The sequence below is a fragment of the Vigna angularis genome, chromosome 8 (assembly GCF_016808095.1).
Source record: "Vigna angularis cultivar LongXiaoDou No.4 chromosome 8, ASM1680809v1, whole genome shotgun sequence".
Lineage (NCBI taxonomy): Eukaryota > Viridiplantae > Streptophyta > Magnoliopsida > Fabales > Fabaceae > Vigna > Vigna angularis.
Window position 1 is genome coordinate 10,956,981 of NC_068977.1, and position 23,152 is coordinate 10,980,132.

At 33.4% G+C, this 23,152-nt stretch overlaps 2 protein-coding genes across 2 annotated transcripts; both read right to left on the bottom strand.

Moving 5' to 3' along the window:
* Positions 1 to 708: 708 nt before the first annotated feature.
* LOC108345726 (pentatricopeptide repeat-containing protein At4g35850, mitochondrial) lies at positions 709 to 13,802 on the bottom strand. The gene is made up of 13 exons (XM_017584446.2): positions 13,672 to 13,802; positions 13,346 to 13,499; positions 13,062 to 13,224; positions 12,333 to 12,398; positions 12,127 to 12,224; positions 11,640 to 11,757; positions 11,345 to 11,554; positions 9,410 to 9,486; positions 2,287 to 2,380; positions 1,920 to 1,985; positions 1,755 to 1,832; positions 1,559 to 1,660; positions 709 to 1,041 (listed from the first exon to the last, which is right to left on the bottom strand). The coding sequence occupies exons 1-13, from the start codon at positions 13,694 to 13,696 to the stop codon at positions 949 to 951; spliced, it is 1,344 nt and encodes a 447-aa protein (XP_017439935.1). The 5' UTR covers positions 13,697 to 13,802; the 3' UTR covers positions 709 to 948.
* Positions 13,803 to 21,961: 8,159 nt separating this feature from the next.
* On the bottom strand, positions 21,962 to 22,439 carry LOC108345476 (agamous-like MADS-box protein AGL82). Its single transcript, XM_017584062.2, is given in 2 exon segments — positions 21,962 to 22,060; positions 22,062 to 22,439. Coding segments are annotated over 2 exon segments (399 nt in total). The 3' UTR covers positions 21,962 to 22,039.
* Between the last annotated feature and the right edge of the window lie 713 nt (positions 22,440 to 23,152).

A 23,152-nucleotide genomic window follows, 5' to 3' on the forward strand; every position in this document is an offset into this window, starting at 1 on the left:
AAAATAGCCCCTCTATTAATAATTGAGTAAATCCTTACTAATATAACATAACTAAAAATTAACATTAATCAAATAGTCATTTGAACATTAACCAGAAAAATCTTAAATTGATTAATAAGAAATAAACATATATTTTGAAATAGAAAATCGTCCATATGATATTGGTTCAAAAAAACAAACTCTAAACACTTATTAAAATCTCTATCATAATCATATTAATAACATTTCTACTAAAATCAAATTAAGAAAAAAAAAACAAATAAGACAATCTTAAAAATATTTAAATTTTAAATTTGTTTACCTTCTAAGTGAAATTTAAATTTCTCTAATTTTAATTAATCTAATTTATTTGACTATATTCTACAATTTCTATTTCTTTTAAAATTTCTTATCCAAACATCACATTTTATTTCAAAATACTTAAAATTTTTATGAAAATAAATTAGCCACTTAAAATTCCTTACTCTTATAGAAAAAGTTTGTTGAAACATAATCTTGGTAAACTAAAACTTAAAAACGCACGCTTGAATAGTAACTAACAGAGAGTGTAGTTTTCAAGCTTTCTCAATCTCGATGACACTCTTCTCAAGTTCTCAAAACAACACTATTAGTGAAAGAATATGTAACACACTCTTCCCCACTAAGGAGTAACATTTTCTTCCTTCTCAAGCAAACAATTATCAATGTAAATTACAATTTATAGCCAAATTTAGAGTCTGCAATGACATTGACATTGACATTGAAATAACTTAACATCAATGGTGCCTCGTGTATTACAGAGAAATAATTATTTCAAAACAGAAAACCTTGATCTATCAGATGTTGGAAAACGGTAAAAAGTGCTCTACATAATCTCCTAAAATACAATAATTTAGTTAAACTTGGGACTTACGTACCATGTGATACATGAATCAAACCAATAATTCTGGTGACTTAAGTAGTATGACTTTAAAATTGTCTGTTCCCGCTTCTCGTATTCATTCTTTTATATGCATTAGAAACCATAAGAAGTCTTGGATCATCTTCAGGAATCTCTCGATCCTGCAATTCCACAAACAAAGTAGTGAGCATCATGGGTACGTTCAATGGGAAGATATAGCTTGATTATAACATGTGTGTGTGACCATTAGAAAACAATTCAAAAAAGTGAACTCAATAAAAAACTAAGAGCTGTATTTCATTTCTTAAAAAATGCAATACAAGAATTTCAAGGAATATCTGAATAGGAAGTCATTTAAGAGCACATAGAAATGAAAACTCAGTGTTCTCCTTTGCATGCAAAATGATGAATCACTCCCAGTACTATATACTAGAGGAGTGTTGAACTCTTGGCAATGTGACAAAAGAAAGATTGAATGGCAATGCAAAAGGGCCTGTTGTTAATGACAGCGGATCACAGCTCATACTAATTAATATATCCAATCTAGGGAAGACAAATTGCAACCTTTACTGTATGATTCATGGCTTTTTACCACTAAGATGAATATACAAACTATCAAGAGAAATTATTTCAAAGAACATAGAAGAACGTGATGGTCTACAGAAGCAAATAACTCACTTTTAAGCCTTGGTAATATGCTTCTACCGCAGGAAATAAGGCGTTAATTTTCCGAACTTGCATCATGTCCCATATGTAGTTGGCAGTGGTATATCCCCCGGTCTACCATTAGAAATAAGAACAAAATACATATTAGAAATTCCAGAGAACAAATAAAACTGTGTATCAAGCTAGTAACGAGATAAAGTTTCAATACCTTCTCTCCTGCAGCTACAAGCAGGAGCTCACTTCCCAATCTGCTATTCACAAAAAAATTTCTTTCGTTCATCCTTACCTACATTTATAAAATAATATTTTTAAATCCTTAACCAGATCAGATAAATCACAGTGACAAAGTTGACGCAGAGCTAAGATGACGTACCAGAATATCTTGAGCAATTTGCATTCCTTTCTCAGTGTACCCAGCCATTGCCCCTTCTGCGAGAGTCTGCAGTCACGTTAACTCAATATGCCTTTTATGCAAATTGTTTTAAAAATAATCATTACGCAGCAGTGTTCAACGAGGTAAGGGTGAAACAAATTTTCAACTACATAACCATGCATTAGATGCATGACTGGAAAATTGGCACTTTTTAAGTTCAGGCATACTTGTACGAGTCACACACTGCCAGAAGGGTGTTTATCCATACTACTTACATCATCCTCAAGATCCTTTGAACAAGAATAATAAGCTTTGAGCTACAATAATACTTGGGATTGAAAATCCTAGAAATTTTGACCAAACTCACCACAAAAAGTTCTGCAGCAATAACCCTTCCCTCGTTTATGTAGTTCTCAAAAGTTTGAAGAGCAAGGTCAATTTCTCCTGCATGACAATAGCACCTGCATAATAATGGTAAACAGAGATAAACTGACTTCTTTAATAATGCATCAGGAGAACAGATACCAGTACAATTAAACAGAAGGACCCTTCTAGAGAAAAAAAAGTTAGTTGAAGTTTTAGATTGAAAAATAGTGTTCATACACTCCACTGATACAAACATATGTATATATGTATACACACACACACACACAGAGATATATATATATATATATATATATATATATATATATATATATATATATATATATATATATAATTGTGTAATTAACAATACAGTACTGAGAAATCATAAATAAGGGCTAATGCCTATGACATGCATATGACATACTAGGTATAACAAACAGATTTATAAAAGTTATACAACATAAAAACTGAATTCAAAGTCTTCTCAATGATTTAGACAAAATATAGAATTGATAAATTCAATACTAATCCTCTTGGATAACATCTTCTCTTGAATAAAATGATAATCAATCTCAATATGTTTAGTTCTTTCATGAAACACTAGATTAGAAGAAATGTGATTGGTTGTCTATCACAATATAACTTCATGTGCTGGACTTCATAAATTTTAAACTTTGAAGAAGTCTTTTGATGCACACAAGTTCACACTTAGGCAAAGTCATAGCTTGGAATTATGCTTATACACTCGATCAAGCAATGACACTTTGTTTCTAGCTCTTCTAAGAAATAACATCTCCACCAATGAATAACCAGTAGTTACGTGTTTGTCTATAGGATAACCTATCCAATCAGAATCGTTATATCCAGAAACTTGACTATTTCCCTTATCCTCGTATAAAACCCCAGTCCAGGAGCCCTTTAGATATACCTAACAATGTGAATAACAATGTTCCAATGATCAATGACTAATAGATATCTTTAGTAAGGAATCTATCTATCACGCACTCGACACTCACTCGCACATGCAACTGAGAAAGAAAACTGTATATTCCTCTTGTATTCAAAGAATGTACAAGAACAGCACCCAACTTCCAAGGGAACACTTTCCCTATAAAAAGAATATCAAAATCTCCCCTGACACAAGACCTCCCTGCCTTCTTATAAAGGCCCCCAACCAACTAACCAACTAATTCCTAATTTGTTTCCTTCTATCCTGCACACATTATATCCTATCACATTATGTTCTATCATTACATCCCACTGCAGAACAACCTTGTCCTCAACGTGTTATCATATGAAGGGAACCCACTGGCTATTGCTTGCAATTTTAGATCTGGAGGCTTGGGTGGTGGTTGATATGAGAGTGGTTTTTGCACACCATATTCTGAACCCAGTAATTTGGAATCCCAAAATTCGAATGTCATTGATTGTTGCTTGGCTGCATCTCCATCTTCAACGCTCTTTATTGTTGCCTCCCCTTCCTCCTCCATCATACTATATTTTTCTGTTCCAAATCCCCCTTCTGTTTTGGTGTTTTCTTCCCTACAGAGAGTGTGATTCTTCATTTTTGGCCTTTCTCCCACAATTATAGCACTTTGTGAATCTCTAATCAAGTTCTTTAGATCCTGTTGTGGCAACCAATTGTGAATGTTAGATTGCAGCCCTGCAAAGAAAAACCATGCAATTGATCTTCTAGTGTTTTATTAGCTTGTGACACCAATATCTTGAATTCTTGGATGAATTTTTCCCCACTCAAAACAGCTGCATCTTCTACTCTATTTCCAGACTTAATAGTCACAAAGCTCCCACCACATTCTGCTTTCTTTCCTCAGTCTTCACCCTTCTTCATTATTTTGACATACACACCACGACCTGCCACACTATCTCCACTAAAACCAGCAGCTTATGCAACTTTACTCAGAGAAGCAAGAGTCACAACATTCCCATCATGGGCTTCACCTGATGTATTTTCCCTACCAACATTTGTCACGTTATCAACCTTTACAGCAACAACTTCTGCAACTTTCTCAACAACAGCCACATCAATGTCTCCATCACAGTTTTCGTCTTTGCCTTCATTTTCACATATATTTTCTTCTCTCCTATCTTGCCCTCTAATTGCTGCAAAACCATCAACACTCAAAACAGCAGCTTTTGACACTCTACTCCTTTATGTAATGGTAACGACATTCCCTCACGGTCTTAGTCAGCCCCGTCCTCTTCACTGATATCCGTTTTCCCTTTTCTTCTCCCCATTGGTTGAATTTTCTACTTCATTCGAGGGTTTCTTGGCTTTCTTTATGTGTAGAAGACTATCTTTCACAACATCGCTACCCATTTTTCCCTCTTTCTTTCCTTTCATGACAAATTTCTCACTTCTTTCTAAGCCCTTTATGTGAATCTTGAATTTCTGCAACATTTCTTTTATTTCTTGGATATTTCTTCTCCATTCTGCACTACTATGTGGATATCTTTCTTCCTTCTTCTCTTCATTAGCCAAGTACTCTCCTTCTTCAAAGAATTTCTTGGCTTTAAGTTCACAACATCCCTACCCATTTTTCCCTCTTTCTTTCCTTTCTTGTTGTCATGAAGAAATTCCTCTTTCCCTCCCCTTCTTGCTCTGTCAAGAGATTTCTTCCTTCCTTTTGAATCCCTTTCTTGATTCTGGTATTCCAATATCATTTCTTTCAATTCTTGGCAACTTCTTCTCCATTATGCTATCCTCATTTTCAGTTCGTTGGCCCACTTCGTCCAAGGTATTGTCTCTTCCTTCCATGCTTCCACCACTTCTTGATCACTTCTTGATCCGGCAGGTCGGATCAATTTGATAGATTTGTTTAGTAAGGAATCTATCTATCACGCACTCAACACTCACTCGCATAGGCAATTGAGAAACAAAATTGTATATTCCTCTTGTATTCAAAGAATGTACGAGAACAACATCCAACTTCCAAGGAAACACTTTCCCTCCACAGGAACAACCTCCTGTCTATACAAAGAATATCAAAAGCTCCCTTGACACAAGACCTCCATGCCTTCTTATAAAGGCCCCCCAACCAACTAACCAACTAACAACTAATTCCTAAAATGTTTCCTTCTATCCTACACACGTTATATCCTATCACATTATATTCTATCAAGATCCTACATAAATTTGCTAACAACATGGAAAATGAAAGACCAGGTCATGTGATTGCAAAGTAAAGAAGTTTCCTGCCATTCTCCTATATCTCTTGTTAAGAAGTGAACTTTAAGCTTAACTCAACCTTATAAAACCAGCTTGTAAGGTGAGTGTTGTAATTAGAGGAAGAATTTCCTAATTAAAGAAAATATCTATAGAATCTTCTAGTTTATTTTTCAGTATATTCTTTCCTTATTTTCTTTTTTGGAAGATTAGATTGTTATAAATAGGTGTAAGAAAAATGTAATAGATATGAATGATAATAATAAAAATCATTCTCCTTTTCAAGTGAGGTTTGCACCCACTTATATATTCTAAATTGACCTTATCTCTAGTTGACATAAGACTTGACATTAATGGATGATCCGATAGCAAGTGAAACACTAAAACCCAACAAACAACAAATTTTGTTAGGACAAGTTCTAACTCATGACTCTGATACCATGTTAAGAAGTGGACTTTAAGCCTAACTCAACCTTACAAAGTCAGCTTGTAAGATGAGGTTTGACCCCACTTATATATTTTAAATTGATTTTATCTTTAGTTGACGTGAGACTTCCAACCTACCGAAGCAGAACCATTAACTTTTTATTTTACCTATAGGACTATCAATGGGCTTACATTATATCATGTCAATTTCCTTCAAAATTTCTAAACCATATTTTCTTTGAGATCACAAAGCCTTCCTTTGATTGAGACTCCTCAATACCAAGAAAATATTTTAGTCAACCAAGATCTTTGGTTTGTTATTGGTTGAACAAGTATGTTTTCAATTATGAAAATTTAATAGCATTGTTGCTTATGATCAGTATTTCATCAACATAAACAACTAAACATACACATTGCCCAAGAGAAGTATAGTAGTAGAACATTGAATGATCTATTTCACTTCGTTCCACCAAGTGTTTGTTTTCTCTTTCAACTATTCCCTTTTGTTGAGGTGTGCAAAGGCATGTGGACTGATGTAAAATGTCATGTGAAGATAAGAAAGATGATAGTTTGATAAGACCAGTATTTAGAACTAGACAAAAAGAGATACTTTTTATTCCAAGAAGGTCTATTCCTTACCAATGTAGTAGGACAATAGACTATAACAACAATTACAGCCAAGGTACTTTGAGAGGCCTCACTCTCCACAACCTTTTCCCACCGAAACTAAGATACAACCACCTAACCTCCCCACACACCTAAAACAGACTATTTATAATGTCTGTTACAATTATAAAACATAACTAACTGCCTTGTTTCTTTCTTCTACTATAAACAATGCCAAACCTACCATAGTTCAAAGGAAAAACATTCTTAGGCTATAACTTCTAAAAATTTTAATAGTTTTCACACAATGATTCTTGATCTTATTTGGAAGATAGACAAAGAAATAGGTAAAAGCTCAAATCTATATTTCATTAATTATACCTAAGTACATCATGAATATTCATCAATTAAAGTAATCAAAATATTTTTAAACCAAAAGATGTAACAAAACTTGGAACACCAATATTTGAATGAATGATACTAAAAGTTAAGTTACATCGTTCTTTAGTTTGCTTTCAAAAGGAAAAATGAACAAGTTTATACCCCACTAACATGACTTTCACAATAACACTTCCAACTTATAGAGACTTCAAACAAAAATTTCTAATTTTGATATACAAGAAAATTGAGAAAGCCATGAAGTATCAATTTTGATCATTGAGAAGCTTAGGAGACAAAACAACACAAGACATATATGGTTGTGATTCAAAATAGTAGAGACCCCAAAATTCAACATCTTCACCAATCATTTGACATGTACCAAGTTCCAAAATGACAATAGAGTTGGGATTCAATGTCACAACAATTTAAAGACTTAGTTAACTGAGAGGGGTTAAATTAAAAAGACAAGGACAAAGAGAACAAAATTTAGATTTAGTGAAGATGAAAGTGAGACTTGACCAACACCTTTGGAGTCAAGATCCATCAACTAAAGTAATGAGGTGAGCAAATTTAATTTAAGGGTTCTCATAGAAGAAAATAAAAAAGCATTACCAACTATATGATCAGAAACACCTGAGTCAATAATCCATGGATTTAGCTTAGCAATTGATTGACAAACATGTTGAAACACTAGAAGAGGAGGAAGACTAGGCTTTATTTGCGGTTTTCCATTGAAAATATTATTGAAAGTCATGTTCATGGATTTTAATTTCAGACGTTTGAGACCTAAACAAGTTTGTTTCCTCTTTTAGAAAGCCATGAAGTATCAATTTTCTTGAGTACGACATTCTTTTGCAATAGGAGCACTAGAAACGACCACCTCTTCCTCAATTTCCATGACTCCTAGGGAAGATACCATTGTTGAGGATTCAACCACCTTGGCTGAATTTTCCCTTTTTACAAAGGTAAGAACACAAATAGGGCTTGTAATTAAGTTGTTCAAAGAAGGAACTTCTTGACTGACCAAGATTTGAATGTAAACTCTTCAGGATCAATCCCATATATAGCTTGCAAATTTTAGTTTATTTTTATCTAATAAGTCAACATCTAAGAGAACTACAACTTTTCCACTCCAACTTGGGGTTGAGCAAGATGAGTAATCATATCATGGTTTGCCTATTTGAAAGAAGCCAACCTATAGAGTCGTATAGCCATTGTATATCATTAGCAAAAATACTCTATGCCTTTTTCCAAAAGAACAATAAGTTCTAAAGGCTTTGAGAGTCCCTAAAATATGTGGTTTCTCAAGTTGACACAGTATAACACATAATTGAAAATCTTCCATTGAGCACTATTCTCTATTGACCCTCCATTGTGCACTTTCTTCAAATGTTCATGGTGTCCTTGACCAAGGAACCAAAGTTCTACAAAGGCAACCAATGATATACATACTTTTTTCATTGAGTTTCTATGTGGTAATGGTGGTGTTCACTTACAAGCCAAACAACCAAGCAAAGGGCAACATAGAGAAAGATGATGCTTGAAACGGACTAGGAAGCTTTGACAAGACCTGTGGAAGAGAGAGATACAATGACATTCCAATGGCAGCAACCGACACACAAGATGCACACGCATGACAGGACAAATTGTGATATTAGGGTGTGAGAGCTCATAAACCAAAGCTAGGATGCTAGACCACTTGTGTTAGGTCATGCTTAACAAGGTGCACCAACCCTAGAGTTAGAAGAAAAGGTTTTGGTGAAATTGAGGGTTTCCAACTGTAAGACGACAATTTTCAACAAGAACATCTTTATAAAGGTTATACAACAAAAGATAATCATTATTCAACAAAGCTCAAATTGAAAGCATATTCACCAACAATATCAACCAAATTGAACAAGTTTGGTGGTTACATCATTGCCTTTGTACAAACAATTCATATTCTACTTGCACAAGATACTATATGTTTCTATAACAAAATCAATAGAAGTGTTTTGAATATTGGAAAATGGATACACCACAAAATGTTAAATGTTTACTAATTAATTAGTCAATTGTATACCTATAAAATATTACACACACACACACACATATATATATATAGATAGATATAGATAGATAGGTAGATATAGATAGATAGATAGATATATATCCATCAAGACTATTTGGTTTGAGCGGGCTAAATGATAATGATATTGCAAAGGAAACATTTTATCTAACCAAAGACATCCTTCAAAAGAAGCAATGGAACGAAAGAAATTATTTACATGTTAACCACATATATATAACCACCTTCCCAGGACTTCTAACTTCCCTTTGATTTAAAGGTCAAATGCACAAATGGAAAATACCATTCATTTTTCATACTAGTAGGTACTTTCCAGAAAGTGTAACAAGGAAAGGAGCTAGCTACTAGAGGAAAATGCCTATTCTACAACTTTCTCATAATCAATATTTTCTTTTTGTAATTTGATTTCCTTTCCCTCAATTAGGGACAATAGCAAAAAGAGGACCCTTAATTGATTACCTGACTACTTGCATCATAATAAAGACATCAGGAGTTTTTCCGTCCTTGTTCAGCATGTCCAATAGTGTGTTCGTTAACTGCCACAATTAGAGCAAACATGCATATATTAAAAGATAAATTAAAACAAAAAAGAAAAAGAAATAGCAGCCCAAGAGTATATCCGGAGAAGAGAAGGGAGATGTTTCCACTGTGAGGGTCCCTACAGCCCAGGCCATAGATGTCCAGAAAAAGATATAAGGATAATGATCATGGCTGAAGATAAGGAGGAAGAGGAAGGAAAAGAGGAGGAAGAAATGGAGCAGAGACAGATGACTCTCGGCTTTTTCAGCAGGGGGCCTGACACAATCTAATACTATGAAACTACAAGGATGAGTGAGTGGAAAACGAGTGTTGGTGTTAATTGATAGTGGTGCTAGCCACAACTTTATTTTGGCCAAACTAGTGACTGAATTAGGCCTGGTGGTTGAGGAAACTCCTCCCTACAAAGTCAGACTGGGGGATGGACATAAAAGGACAACTAGTGGATGTTGCCATGACCTCTTATTAGTTTTGGAAGGTTTGGAGGTGAAGGAGAAATTTTATTTGTTTGAACTAGGACTTGTGGATCCAATTCTAGTTGGTTTGACGGTTGGCTGTTAGGTGTGAAGGGTTTGTTATATAGGGGGGAGGTGTGTCTTAGGAGGACAGTTTTGGGTTATATTGTTGTAGTGACAGGAATATTACATCCTGCGTGAAGGGAGGATTGCTCCCTTGGTTACCTAAGTCTTTGTTACAAGAATAATAAGACAGTTTGGTTCTTTGGTGAGTACTGTGTGCTGTGTGTGTGTTGAAGTGCTTATCTGTGTGGGTTCAGGGTTTCTTGCTGCCAAGAATCCCAACATAAGTGATGGCACCACATATCATAACGAGTGAAGAAATAGTGGTGCAAAAATATAAAAGTGAAGAAAGAAGGTGAACAAATTCAATTATTGAATATTTCCGAAGCCTTTATTTTCAAGATGGACTCTACTTGTTTTGACAAACACATTAAAATGGCCTGTTTTGAAATATACACAAACCTGCAATCCATTGGAATTTCCTTTTCCAAGTTTTATACTAGAGGATGGTAGGGGCAGGTTACTATCACAAAAAACAATAATTCAAATATGATATTCGGATGTGATACAACCCCATCATTAACTAAATTGGTAGAAAACTTCCTTTAACAGCCATGCAGAAATTCCACTTTTTTTAAGTATAGGAATATAAATCTCTAAAGAACATAAAGTAATAATGAAATTTAAATGTTGATGTCATACAACACATTATCTAAATAAATACAATTTGTGCATGCAAACAACTTCATAAAGCCTTCATAGGAAATGAAACTATAAACATTATAAGGCTGACAAATTTCTTGTGGCAATATTCTAACTCAGCTTACGGGTGTCCGACATGGCAATGAGAAAACATAATTTATTCATTACCTTAAATCATATAACTATTATACATCTAATCTCTATTTTCGGGTCAATACAGAGTGTAACAACAATAGAGCTTTTAAAAGGGTCCGTAAAAAAGGAAGATTAATATGCACATTTGTTTAGCAGAAGATAACATAATACGAATTTTATTTGGTGGTAGTAACTAGGTAAGTCAATGAAAATGAAGGGTGTAAATATTATTTAAAAGAAATATGCAGTAAAAAATTATTAACCGAGAAAATGGATCCAGATCTACATTCGACACCAACTTATGTCCATATTCAAATATCACATGCAACCAATTTCTACAGGACTTATGCTGATAACTCAATCCAACATCTCGAAATCATACCGTCCAATAATTTCATTCCACACAAAAACAAATGGCATTGGAGTAATAACACAAAAGCATAGTAAAAAGAATTAAACAACAGCATACGAACTTTAACATGCATGACATGACACTTAATACCTCAACAAGTTTTAGGTCTGCAGCAGCATGAAATGCAGTGTGATATGCTGTAAATGGTCGATTCAAAAACCCTCCACGCCTATGAATATAATCTGCTGTTGGTAGGTTGTATAATTCTTCATCACTAACACCCATCATCACATTCTCAGCATTGGCACTGTTGGTTTCATCTGAAGACCACATCTTTGACTTCTCCACAAACTCAATAACCTTTTTCCACAGAATAAAAGTTTAAACATCACTGGACAAATACAGCATATACGATTCCAAATAAAAACATAGGTAAGATAACTACTTTTGCAGAAAAATCATCAACAAGAGGTGTCTTATTCTTGTGTGCAACTATAAGCCCAGCATAGCAGAACTTGTTCAATCCCAGACCAGCAGCTATCATATCACGGACAATTGTATACCTGGATCAATACATTTCAATAAATATAATTTAAATATTCCAAAACAATATAATATATCTAAGTGACGAGTTGATGATTCTGAAATACAATTTGTACTAAAAAACAGAAAACTAGAAGAGAGAAAACTCTTACCTTACACAAAAGACAAGAAAAAATTTATCTCGTAGAAAACCAGGTTTTACGTGTTAGGCCATTAAGAGTAGAATTTCACAACACACTGTTTAAAATAAAGCAACAATCCTTGGACATTGAATGACAACAAAAAAGCATTGTAAAAAACAGACAATGGAATTATAGAGAGCAGGAATTAAGGGAAGAAGTAATTTATAGTAAAGTATTAGATAGTGCAAGAAGTAGATTGCAACATACACTCGGTCTATGCGTCCATCGGCAGCACAAGCATTTAGCAAGCAGATGTAGGTTTGTACATTAGGCTTTACTTCCATGCGTTTCATTTCCTCCAAAATCTCCATTTCAAACAAAAACAAATAAATCATATATCTAAAGAGAAGGAAGCAATAAAATAAAAATAGTAATACTTCAAATCCTTGACTACAAGCAATAGTGATAAGTACCTGAATAGCCTTATTAGAGTTCTTGCATTTCCCACAGGTCGAAATCAGAAAGTTGTACAAAGTAACCTACGTCATCAACATGAAACAACTGTCATAGACCTACATAGAGGATATACAAATTACACAGCAAAATGTTTTGCGGCCTAATGGCATCTGCTGATACAAACTACTAGACAAAATCATTATGGGGCACACATGACAGCTTCCAACAACCTTTTCAGGCAAAAATGTATATAAAAATAACAAAAGTATCTTCTGGTCTACAATAGCATGGAAACTTGAAAGGATTATAAAGAATAAAAGAACCTCAAAACCTTCTGTTATCACTCAAGATTATCCATATTCTAAAAGTTATTACAAAAGGAAGAGACCCAGAAAATAAGAGTTTACGCAGCAAACTAAAGACATTGAACTACAACACTTTCAAGAATAATCATTCCACATTCTCATCTCTTCCCCTTGTTAATAAACTCGGGGAAAGCAACAGAACTAGCCCAATATCTCAACTGCAGATCCCATTATATGTCATTAGTACCAAATTGAATTTCAAGCAATGATATCAGTTTCTGCAGGTGATGATCAACCTAAATTTGTTAAGCACCCCTTTCTCAGAATATAAATTCAAGTATTACATTCAATATCAATAGCTCCACTCCAACACTTCGTCCCACCTAAAATGGAAAACTATTCAAGCAAAGTTATGAATAATGATAAAAAGACAGCACATACATCAGGGAGCAAACCCATAGTTTTCATTTGGTCCACGAAGAAAAAAGCATCTTGCATCCTAGCTGCTTTCATAGTTCCCGCAACAAGGGAATGGAAAGTGTCGCGCGAAGGTTTCACCCCATCAAGCATCATATCTTCATACACATCTCTCAGCAAGAAAGTCCTACCAAATAAACCCCACATGCAAAAATTCAGCCTTGGCAAAATTAAAAAAAATGGGATGCTCAGAATAATTAATTAACCCAAATTTTATTTTATTTTTTTTTAAAAAAAGGAGACAAAACCTTCTTTTTGAAGTGAGAGAGCCCAAAACAGTGTTATACTCGGAAACGTTGTTTGCATAGTTTCTCTTGGCGTACTCTTCAGTGGAAACGGCGAAGAATCGGAGTCCAGAAACCCGATTCAGTGACCCGACACGCACAGCATAACGTGATTGAACTACGGAAAGAGAAATAAAGAGAAACTGAGACTGAAAAAAAAAATAGTTGTGCAGCATAACGTGATTGAGGTATGGAAAGCGAAAAGAAAGAGAAACTGAGATTGTGAAAAATAGTTTGTACGTTAAAAATGAAGAAGAAGTGGAACGCGGAGAAGAAGAAGAAGAATATACCAATGAGAGATTGAAGGAACTTCATGGCATAGAAGTGGAATGAATCACTTCAGAAGGGAAGAGTTCCAATCTCTCTTAATTCTTCCTAAAACCCTTGGATTTTGTTTGTGTTCTTTTTTGGGGCTTTCGTTTGTTGCTTAGGACTGTGTTTCGAGACTGGCCTGAGAAACTATTCTCGATGTTTTCTTCCTGCACCCCTCATATTTTCTTTTACCACCCGTAACATAATAAAATGACTAAATTATTTTTGTCATTACACCCTTATTTATTTATTTCAAAATTATGTTTAGAACTACGTATTTGAAGTAAAGTTTTGAAGTATCCAGTCAAGAATATGATTTTGGAAAGTGTAATATAAAATATAGTTGGGAATTCGAGAATCTAAAGTACAGTTTTAATTATATAATCTAAATATAATTTGAAAAATAAGTTTAAATGTTATAATTTAGAGATATTTTGAATTGTCTAATTCATAATATAATAAGCAAAAAAAAACTGTTTTCAATTATTTAATTGGTAAAGCACTACCAAAACAATAATACAAAATTTCTAGGAACAACAAATTCAAAAATATATTTTTGGATATATGATTTTAAAACACTTTAACAAAAAAAAAATAAAGATAAAAAATTATACTATGAGTATAAGTATCATTTTATATTTATAATATTAAGTTATATGTAAAATCTAATAGAATTTATCTTTATTAGATTAATAGGGTTAACCTTTAACCTAATATAAAGGTTCTTGTCGAACCAATCATAAATATTCAATCTTAAACTTGAAATGTATAGATTTTAACATAAGAGTGTGAGTGAGATTTTATATTAATTATAAATAAAGTCATATTACAATATAGAAATTGATATAAGTATATTTTATGAATCTCTTTTATAAAGTTAAATTAGACCTAAAAATTTATTTCATAAAAAAAATAAAATTTATATAAATATTTTAAGAAAAACATCATAATTATTGAGTATAAAGAACTATGAAAATTAAAAAAAAAATCTATATTCTCATACTTCATTTCAAAAAAATGTTACAAGATGCCAATATATGATTACTTTTATTTTTGTGTCTCAACTTTGCTAACTTGGATAATAAGACTGAAATATTCTTCATTAAGAGAAGGATATGTAACCACTATTATACGAAAATCTTCTCCATTATTAGAAAGACACATGGTCACTAAGAGAGAATCATCTTCATTAGGACAAAAACACATGACCACTACTCCCAAAGGAAGAAGACTAACATGCCCTTAACTTTTCTCCCAAGGTGGTATAGGTGGATGTTGACTAAAAGTCAACTAACAAGAGGCGTTACATATGAATCAACATGAGATTTGAATTGTGTTGACTCATGTTGACCAAAACCCTACACTAATTGGTCCATGATATAAGGCTTAAAAAAGAAATCCTATATTATTTGGCCTATAATACAAGGTCTAAAATAAATCTACTCTACTAAGAACCCATTGATGACCCATGATAAGAAGAGCTTGGATCCATCTTTCATAGATTACTCCTACTCTTCTTGAGTGTGTTTGACTATGGCTAGGGGGTAAGCCATCAACGGTAGCCAACGTTAAGTCTTTTTTCCATTAACATTTTTACCTCAGGCTTGATATTTGCTTTCTTGAAGGAGTTTCCTTGTGATTTAAAAGAAAAAGAAAAAGATAAAATAATTGGTAATGCTATGTCTTTTTCTTATTAAATTTTTTCATTTAGGCTTGAGATTTAATTTTTCTTTTAGAAGTTTCATTGTGATTTAAAAGATAAAGAAACAGAACAATGACCAAAGTTAACTCTTTTTCTCACTAACTTTTTCTCCTTAAGTTGGACTAGTATAACTTGTTTGGATGAACTAATTTGGAGGAATTTGCACACAAAAATTTGAGGAGTAAAATTTTTTAAGTCCTCTTATGAGTGAAGATATTAGAAGAGAAAGTCACGTCACTCTATGCTTAATTATAAGACTAATATTTTGTCTTGTTTGCTTTTTTCACTATCCAAATCATGTATTTGCATCTCTATGTTTAATATAATTCTATCAATTTTAATTTTCCCATTAAAAATAATACCTCGCATTTCACAATAACAATAATATTGTTATTTAAACTAATTACTCATCCACAATTTATTCACTAGTGTAGAAAATGCCTTTAACGTCACCCTTTAGACGTCTGACCACCGAATATCCAACGTAAAAAATGATCGGTGACATTGTTGTAATTAAAATCACTATTTAGACGTCGGCCCCTACAATTGGATGCCAAAAATAGACGAATGAATAAAAATATTAATATTTGAATTGGCTTTAGACGTTCGGGTTTAGGATACCCGACATCTAAGACCTATTTAAACGTCGGGGCCAACCATTGGACGCCAATGAGGTAGTTAAAATTCCAAAAGTTACCATTTAGACGTCCAATCCCGCCACACCGACATTTAAAGTCTTATTTAGACGTCGGCCCCTCCTAACCCGGACGCCAAATGTGTCCACTAAAATTATATTTTAAACCTTTTAGATGTCGGTTAAGAGGGGGCCCGACTTCTAAAGTCATTTAAACGTCGGTCCCTGTAATTGGACGCCAAAAATAGACGAATGAATAAAAATATTAATATTTTAATTGGCTTTAGACGTCGGCTAGGAGGGGGCTCGAATTCTAAACATCTGCTATTACCAAAATCGCGAACGTGAGGCAGCAGTTACGCACACTCAGTGTTCATCATCTTCCTCGCGTTTTCTCTCCATGGCCAAAGCTTTTGAGGTTCATTTTCTCTCTTTTGCACCGTTTAAAATTAGTTTTACTCCGATTACATTACTCTTTGATGAATTATCTTCCATTTGAACCGATTATAATGCGTTTTGGTGCAGTTTTGCGTGTGTCCTTTGTCGGCGATTTTGAGCGTTTTTGGCTTGCGATTCTTGCGTTTTTGAACGGTGCGCTCCTCCATTTCCCTCCACTGTGTTTTTGAACGATGCACATGCAGACGTCTAATGAATTGTAGAGCTAAGATTCGTCCAGGACATTAAACGTCGGCCGCCCATAGTCAGACATCTATATAGACGTCTGTCCTGTACTATCCGACGTCTACATTGACATCTCCCAATAAGACGTCAGTGCAGGATCAAACGTTAAAAGCCCTACATAACAGACGTTAAAAGTCTTTTCTACACTAGTGATTTGATCTTAATTAACCCTAAAATATTTTCATCTTAGTTTAAAAAGACTAAAAAAAAGTAGAACAATGATCATCATTAACTCTTTTTCTCCATTAACTTTTTTCACTTAAACTTGAAATTTGTTTTCTTGAAGAAATTTCATTGCGGTTTAAAAGATAAAAATAAAATAAAAGAGTACATTTAATTCTTTTTCTAAATAAATTTTTTCTCTTAGATTTGCTTTCTTGAAACTTCTTAACCCAAAAATTCAGTTTCTTTTAGGGGATTCAAAGAAATATTAAGAAAGAAATAATTTAGATATATTTTAATATTCATGATATTTAATTCTATCTATTAGAGAATATCTTTAATATTTTCTTAATTGAATAATTATTCATCTAACCTTATTATTAAATAGGCTTAAATGCTTACTCCATCCCCATATTAAGAGGTAAATTTATGTTTAGTACTCGGTTATAAAAATGAAGACATTGGATCTCTATGTTATGAAAAGTGCATGACTTTAGTCCTATCCGTTTAACGACGTTAAAATTGATGACATTGAACTGACTATGGATGTGAGGTATGCAAGAAATGTCGTCGTGGCAGCCAGGGTTTCTTTTCCCATCCAAGAACAGGGAAAGCTTGGGGTTCCCTCTTCATCGCGGCAGCCATCTGCCTCTGCCCCGAACAAGATCAACACTGCTCCTCCTGGCCAGCCAAGCACGTCATTGGCGACAACGCCAACGTTGGAAGCGTCGCCGCCCTTCACGACCCTCCTCCTTTGGCTCGCTCTCTTTCACGCATAGGAGAGAAACACCGTCAATGCGAGGCATCGCTCATCGCCGCTGCTCTTACCTATGTTTGATCAACCAATTTTTGTGCTCTATTTTTGCATTGGGCCTCTCTCATTGGCTCTCATGGTTTGGCTTCCCTTCTGTGTTTTGACAGAACCTCTTATTTCCATTTTTCTTATCACTTGGCCATTATAATGTGTTCTGATACCAGTTCACCTTATCTTTTCCCACTACTTGGTTATGATAAGTGAAATTGTTGATTTATTTCTTGTTATATGTCCAATTATGGAGCTACAAGCATTTATCAATGTGGAAACTATTATTTTGATACTGATATAATCTTTAGCTAGGACACTAGCTTGTATTGGTTTATAATGCTTGAAGCTTTGGGTTCTTTTTGTTTAAATATTGATGTTTGGTAGAATGTATAAATTTTACTTATGTTTGCTTTAAATTTGTTATTAATTATGGTTATACCATATAGGGTTGCACTTATTATCCCTCTTCTGCTTGTCTTTTCTGTGATTTGAATTTTCCAAAAATTTGATTTACAAGTTTCCCTTGAGGGACATATTTCTCGTAAGTTAGCTATCCAAAACTGCACAGCAGAGGAGAGAAGAGAAAAAGTACGTCACATCAACATGAAGTTAACGTCGTTGCTGCCCATTTAACGAATAGGATTGAATTGATACAATTATAACAACTTTGGGACCCAATGTCTTCATTTTTAAAACCGGGTACTAAAGAGAAATTCACCTCTTAACATGGGGACGAAGTAAGCATTTAAGCCTATTAAATAAAATAAATCTTTTAAATTAATAAACTATTTTATCTTAAATCATAATTAAAACAAAATAAATCTTCAAAATTTGTAACATCCTAATTTTTTTTCATAGTGTTTAACTACTATAGGATATATCATATTCCTGATATTACATAGCAGTTAACTCAAGGAAACCATATAAATTCCCATTACAATTATTCTTAAATAATTTATAATAGAAAACTTTATATATACACCCTTATACACTAGAATAATACCTACTACACTGAACCAAAAGTGTAAGATAAACTTTGCAAACAAAAGGAAAAGTCGAAACGTCCTAATCTAAGCTTCAACTCCACTTCCAACAAGCACCTGCTCTCCGGAGACACCACTTAAGCTCACACCATTAAGGTGATCATTGTAAAAGAGAAACATACATAAAGACAAACAACACAAACACAAAGGTAAGCTAAAATATCAAAATACTATACATACATGTTAAAACAATAACAATATACATCCATATTATGAATCAAACAACATCTAAAATAATTCCATTAACCTTGTACTCCAACTATCCGCATAGATGTATTAATGTCGGACTCATGGGAAACCTGCACCCGTGTATGGTGGAGACACTTGCTTAGAATAACAATAACCACAACCTCAACTACCACCAATAATGTCATACACCAAGGTTAATCCATCAAACATCTATGGCCAAAACCACTGACTATAGACTAGGACCTCCAACTACTCTCCATGACATAATCACCCATCTCTACTTGAGATGGGGTTATAGAGAGTGTCAGGATCATTCCCCAATCCATGAGCCCCTACCTCAATACATTACACAACATAACCAACTTAGGATACTCCTCCTTGGAATTCCTTTCTCCACAACACTTCATTCACACTTTGATCATCTCATAATACTCTGCATCCAAACATATGAATCCATGAAACATACACAAAAGAACCAGAAACATACACAAAAGAACCAGAAAAAACCCCATCAGGTATCACAAAGTAGTTGATAATAAAATTGATTCTCTATTGCACAATGAAATTTATAATAAAATTACTTAGGATCACAAGAGAACAATGAAAAACATATATCATATATGTACAAGTGAATATGGTTTAGATTGGTCAAAATTACACATTACTGGTAATATTAATCGATTAAATTGGTAATCTAATATGTTAAGGCAAACCAGAATTCACATAAAGCAAAATAGGAAAAAACTACCCATTTTAATCTATTATGGTACTAACATAATCGATTAGAATAAAGTGTCTGTTTTAATCTATTATGTTACCAACATAATTGATTAGACTGTAGTTTTTGTTTTAATCTATTATGTTAGTGTCATAATCGATGAAAACCAAAAACTATGGCCAAATCAATGATTATGACTTTGGACATTTTGCCCACAACTTTATTTGATTCTTAGGACCCTCTAAATGTAGAGAAAACTTAGAAAATACTACTCTAACTCAAAATGACCATGCAAAACTCAACAACTACTCTAAACCATCTAAACTCAATTCTATACCTTTCATACCAAATTTATGAAACTTAACAGCTTAAACAAGTCATAAATGACTCTATGACGGACCCTAAAGCATCCTACATACCCCAGACCTTCTAATTCAAAATCTCACTAGTCAAAACCCCTTCAAAATAGCTTCAAAACAAGTTAAACTCAACATAATTTATTGTGAATAGTTTTACTTCAACTTTCTACCCTTCTCAACACTCAAACAAGTTTTAAATAACCTAATGACAATCCTAAAAGTCCAATTTCGCTCTTCTTACTACTAACTCAAAATTTCCTTTACCAAAACCCTTTAATTATACATAAAACCTTTTAATACCACTATTAACTCATATATAGTTTCATATCAAATTTAGAGGAACAAGGAACAAAAAGACTCCAGAAGATTTAAATGGACTAAACATCAACCACAAACATTAGGTTTCTCTCTAAAACCATTTCTATAGAAATTCACCTATTAAAATCCCCAATTATGACCAAAAAAGAAACTGAAACTTACTTGCTCTATTACAAAACCTGATCAGATAGATATTGAGATTACCTCGCTGTGATCTCCTAGGTACCTCTTGATCGTCAAATAGATGATCGATGAGGTAAAAAAGTTAAAGAGAAGGTATAGAGAACTGAGAGGAAGAGTTTTAGAAAGATGAAATATGTTTTAAGTAATGAGATGATTTTAAGAACTTCTATTTATATTATTGAATTATTTTAAAATATAATACTCGGTCTCATTATTTTAAAACACATATCAACTCTAATACTCTATTTTCTATATTCTTACAAAATTAAATAAACAATAAATTTATTTATTTTTTACTTAAGAAAATCTATTTAATCTCATTTATTTATTTTCTTAATTATTACAATTTTCAAGGACACTCTTTTCGGAAACAATCTTTCCTCTTTATGAAAGGCAAAATTCGAGAACCAAACATGACGTTTTTATTTCGAAATTACTTATGCATGGACAAATTGTAAAAAACATTCATTATTCATTATTTATATATTGTATATTAAAAAAGTTTAGAAGGAAAAATTTAGACAAACCATGTTATTGTTTTCGTTTAAAAAATTCGTAGCATTTTTCCTTTTAAATTAGGTATTTAATAAATTAAGCTTTTTTACTATCCGCATGATTAGATTTTCAGACACTTCAAAACGAAAATTGTTCCCTCGTACAAGCCAAGGACGCGGGCTATATCAGAAAAAGAACATCAAGAACAGGAATAATTCATAGAGTCTACTACAATTATTTTTGAACCAATTTTAATAATCCTTTTAAACCATGAATAATTAGAGAGAAAAAATATTGTAGAGTGCAAATGATAGATACTCGCAATGAACATGTGAAACCAAAATTCTGCACTTTTTACTGCAAGATGAAACCTACATTACCTAAACAAAGAAGCATGAACTAAGTAGATGCCAAAAACTAAGTTAGTGTTAAAGAAACATGACATATGGTATAACAATAACACAAAACCAAGTTCAGTCAAAAGTAAGCATTCAGAAAAGCATGTCATAGTAATTGGTTTGAGGCAAGGCGTTCAAAGGTCCTCCTCCTTGGTGCTGATTTTGATATTCAGCAGAAATACTTGGCAAGATAGATTCATGAGGTTGACTGCTAAAACCCACAGGATTATCACATCCTTCATTAGAAAGTTCCCTAATCAATTCCTCAACCTCCAGCTCACTGAATAGATTGATTGAATTCAGTGGCACATCAACTGCTTCATAATTCTTATCATAAAGTTCCATAAAATCTTCAAGCAATGGTTGACTTTGAGAGATGTTTTGCAAACAATTGACTTGGTTTGGATGTGAGGTGGTAGCAGTAGCATTTTCCTGAGCCATGTTTGGCACAAAACTAAACCAAGCATCATCACCACCACCCTCTTGCATGTTTCTCAACAAATAACTAATTTCATTATCAAGTGCCTGGATTGGAGTTTGGATGATTTGGCCGTGTGAGAAATTCTGCATCAAACTGGGTACATTCTTGTGGTTCTTCAGCAATTTAATTCCCTCATCACAAGCTTCAATTTTGGCCTCCACACGAGCACACAAGGCCCTCAATTGATCCTCTTCCATGTTCACGAAACTTGGATCCCAAGTTGGGTACTTGATGCTGCTGATTTGTTTATGCACTTTGGAAATCTCAGCTTCAATCATTTTCTTTCTGTTCTTAAAAAACTCTTCAATACCATAAGTCTTGTGAGGTCTCTCTTTCTTTAATTGAGTTTCATAGTACTTTTGAATCATGGAGTGTATCTCTACAGGGTTTTCGGGCGAAGTCACTGCTTCAACATCACCATCAGCATTATCATCGTACATAATCAAACAGTGCTCACCACCACACCTCTTCGAAAATTCCGAGATTTTCTTCATTAGCCCTGTCTTTCTTCGCAAGAAAGTTGTCTTGCGGGATCTTTCATTGGAGATTTGTTTTAAGGTTATTCTTGCGCGACCCATATTCTGCAACACAGCACATACCAAAAACAATTCAATAGCAACCGATAAAACTGAACAGTAACATATAGTAAAAATAAAGCTCAGATGAATTCAACAACAATAGTTTCTGTGAAAGTATACCTCTGAAGGTGATCGGGGTCACCAACGATGACTCTGGTAAAAGTGGAGGCTTGACTTGCGTGGGAAGAAGATGAAGAAGTGATCTTGGGGCTCCTTTTTTGATTACTTTTGAAGAAGATGATGAAGAATTCAACAAGAACAATGGAAGAACAAAAGGAGAATGTGAAGTGGAAAAGAATAAGGTAAAAGAATGAGACTTCTCCAAGAAACCAAATCTGTTTGAAATATTTAATGCACAGTAACAAATATAAAATTTGATACATAAATTTCAATCAAAATATATCATTATAATCCATCATTCAATGTAATTAGCTTGAAATTAATGAATAACAACTAATTTTTATAAATTGGATTGGATGATTGCAATCAAATTTAGATTAAAATGTTTAAGATGTCACCATTGATTCAATGGGACAAATATTCTTTTATGAATGATTAGACTTTTCTCTTTCTACTGCATTAATTATTTCTAACTTTTTTTATCATATCATAACAAATGTAGTAAATTCTGTCTTTTAATACTTTCTCACTGATCATCTAACTCTTTATTTCTTTTATGTTTTTATGTCATATTTATTTATTGTCTTTCTTCT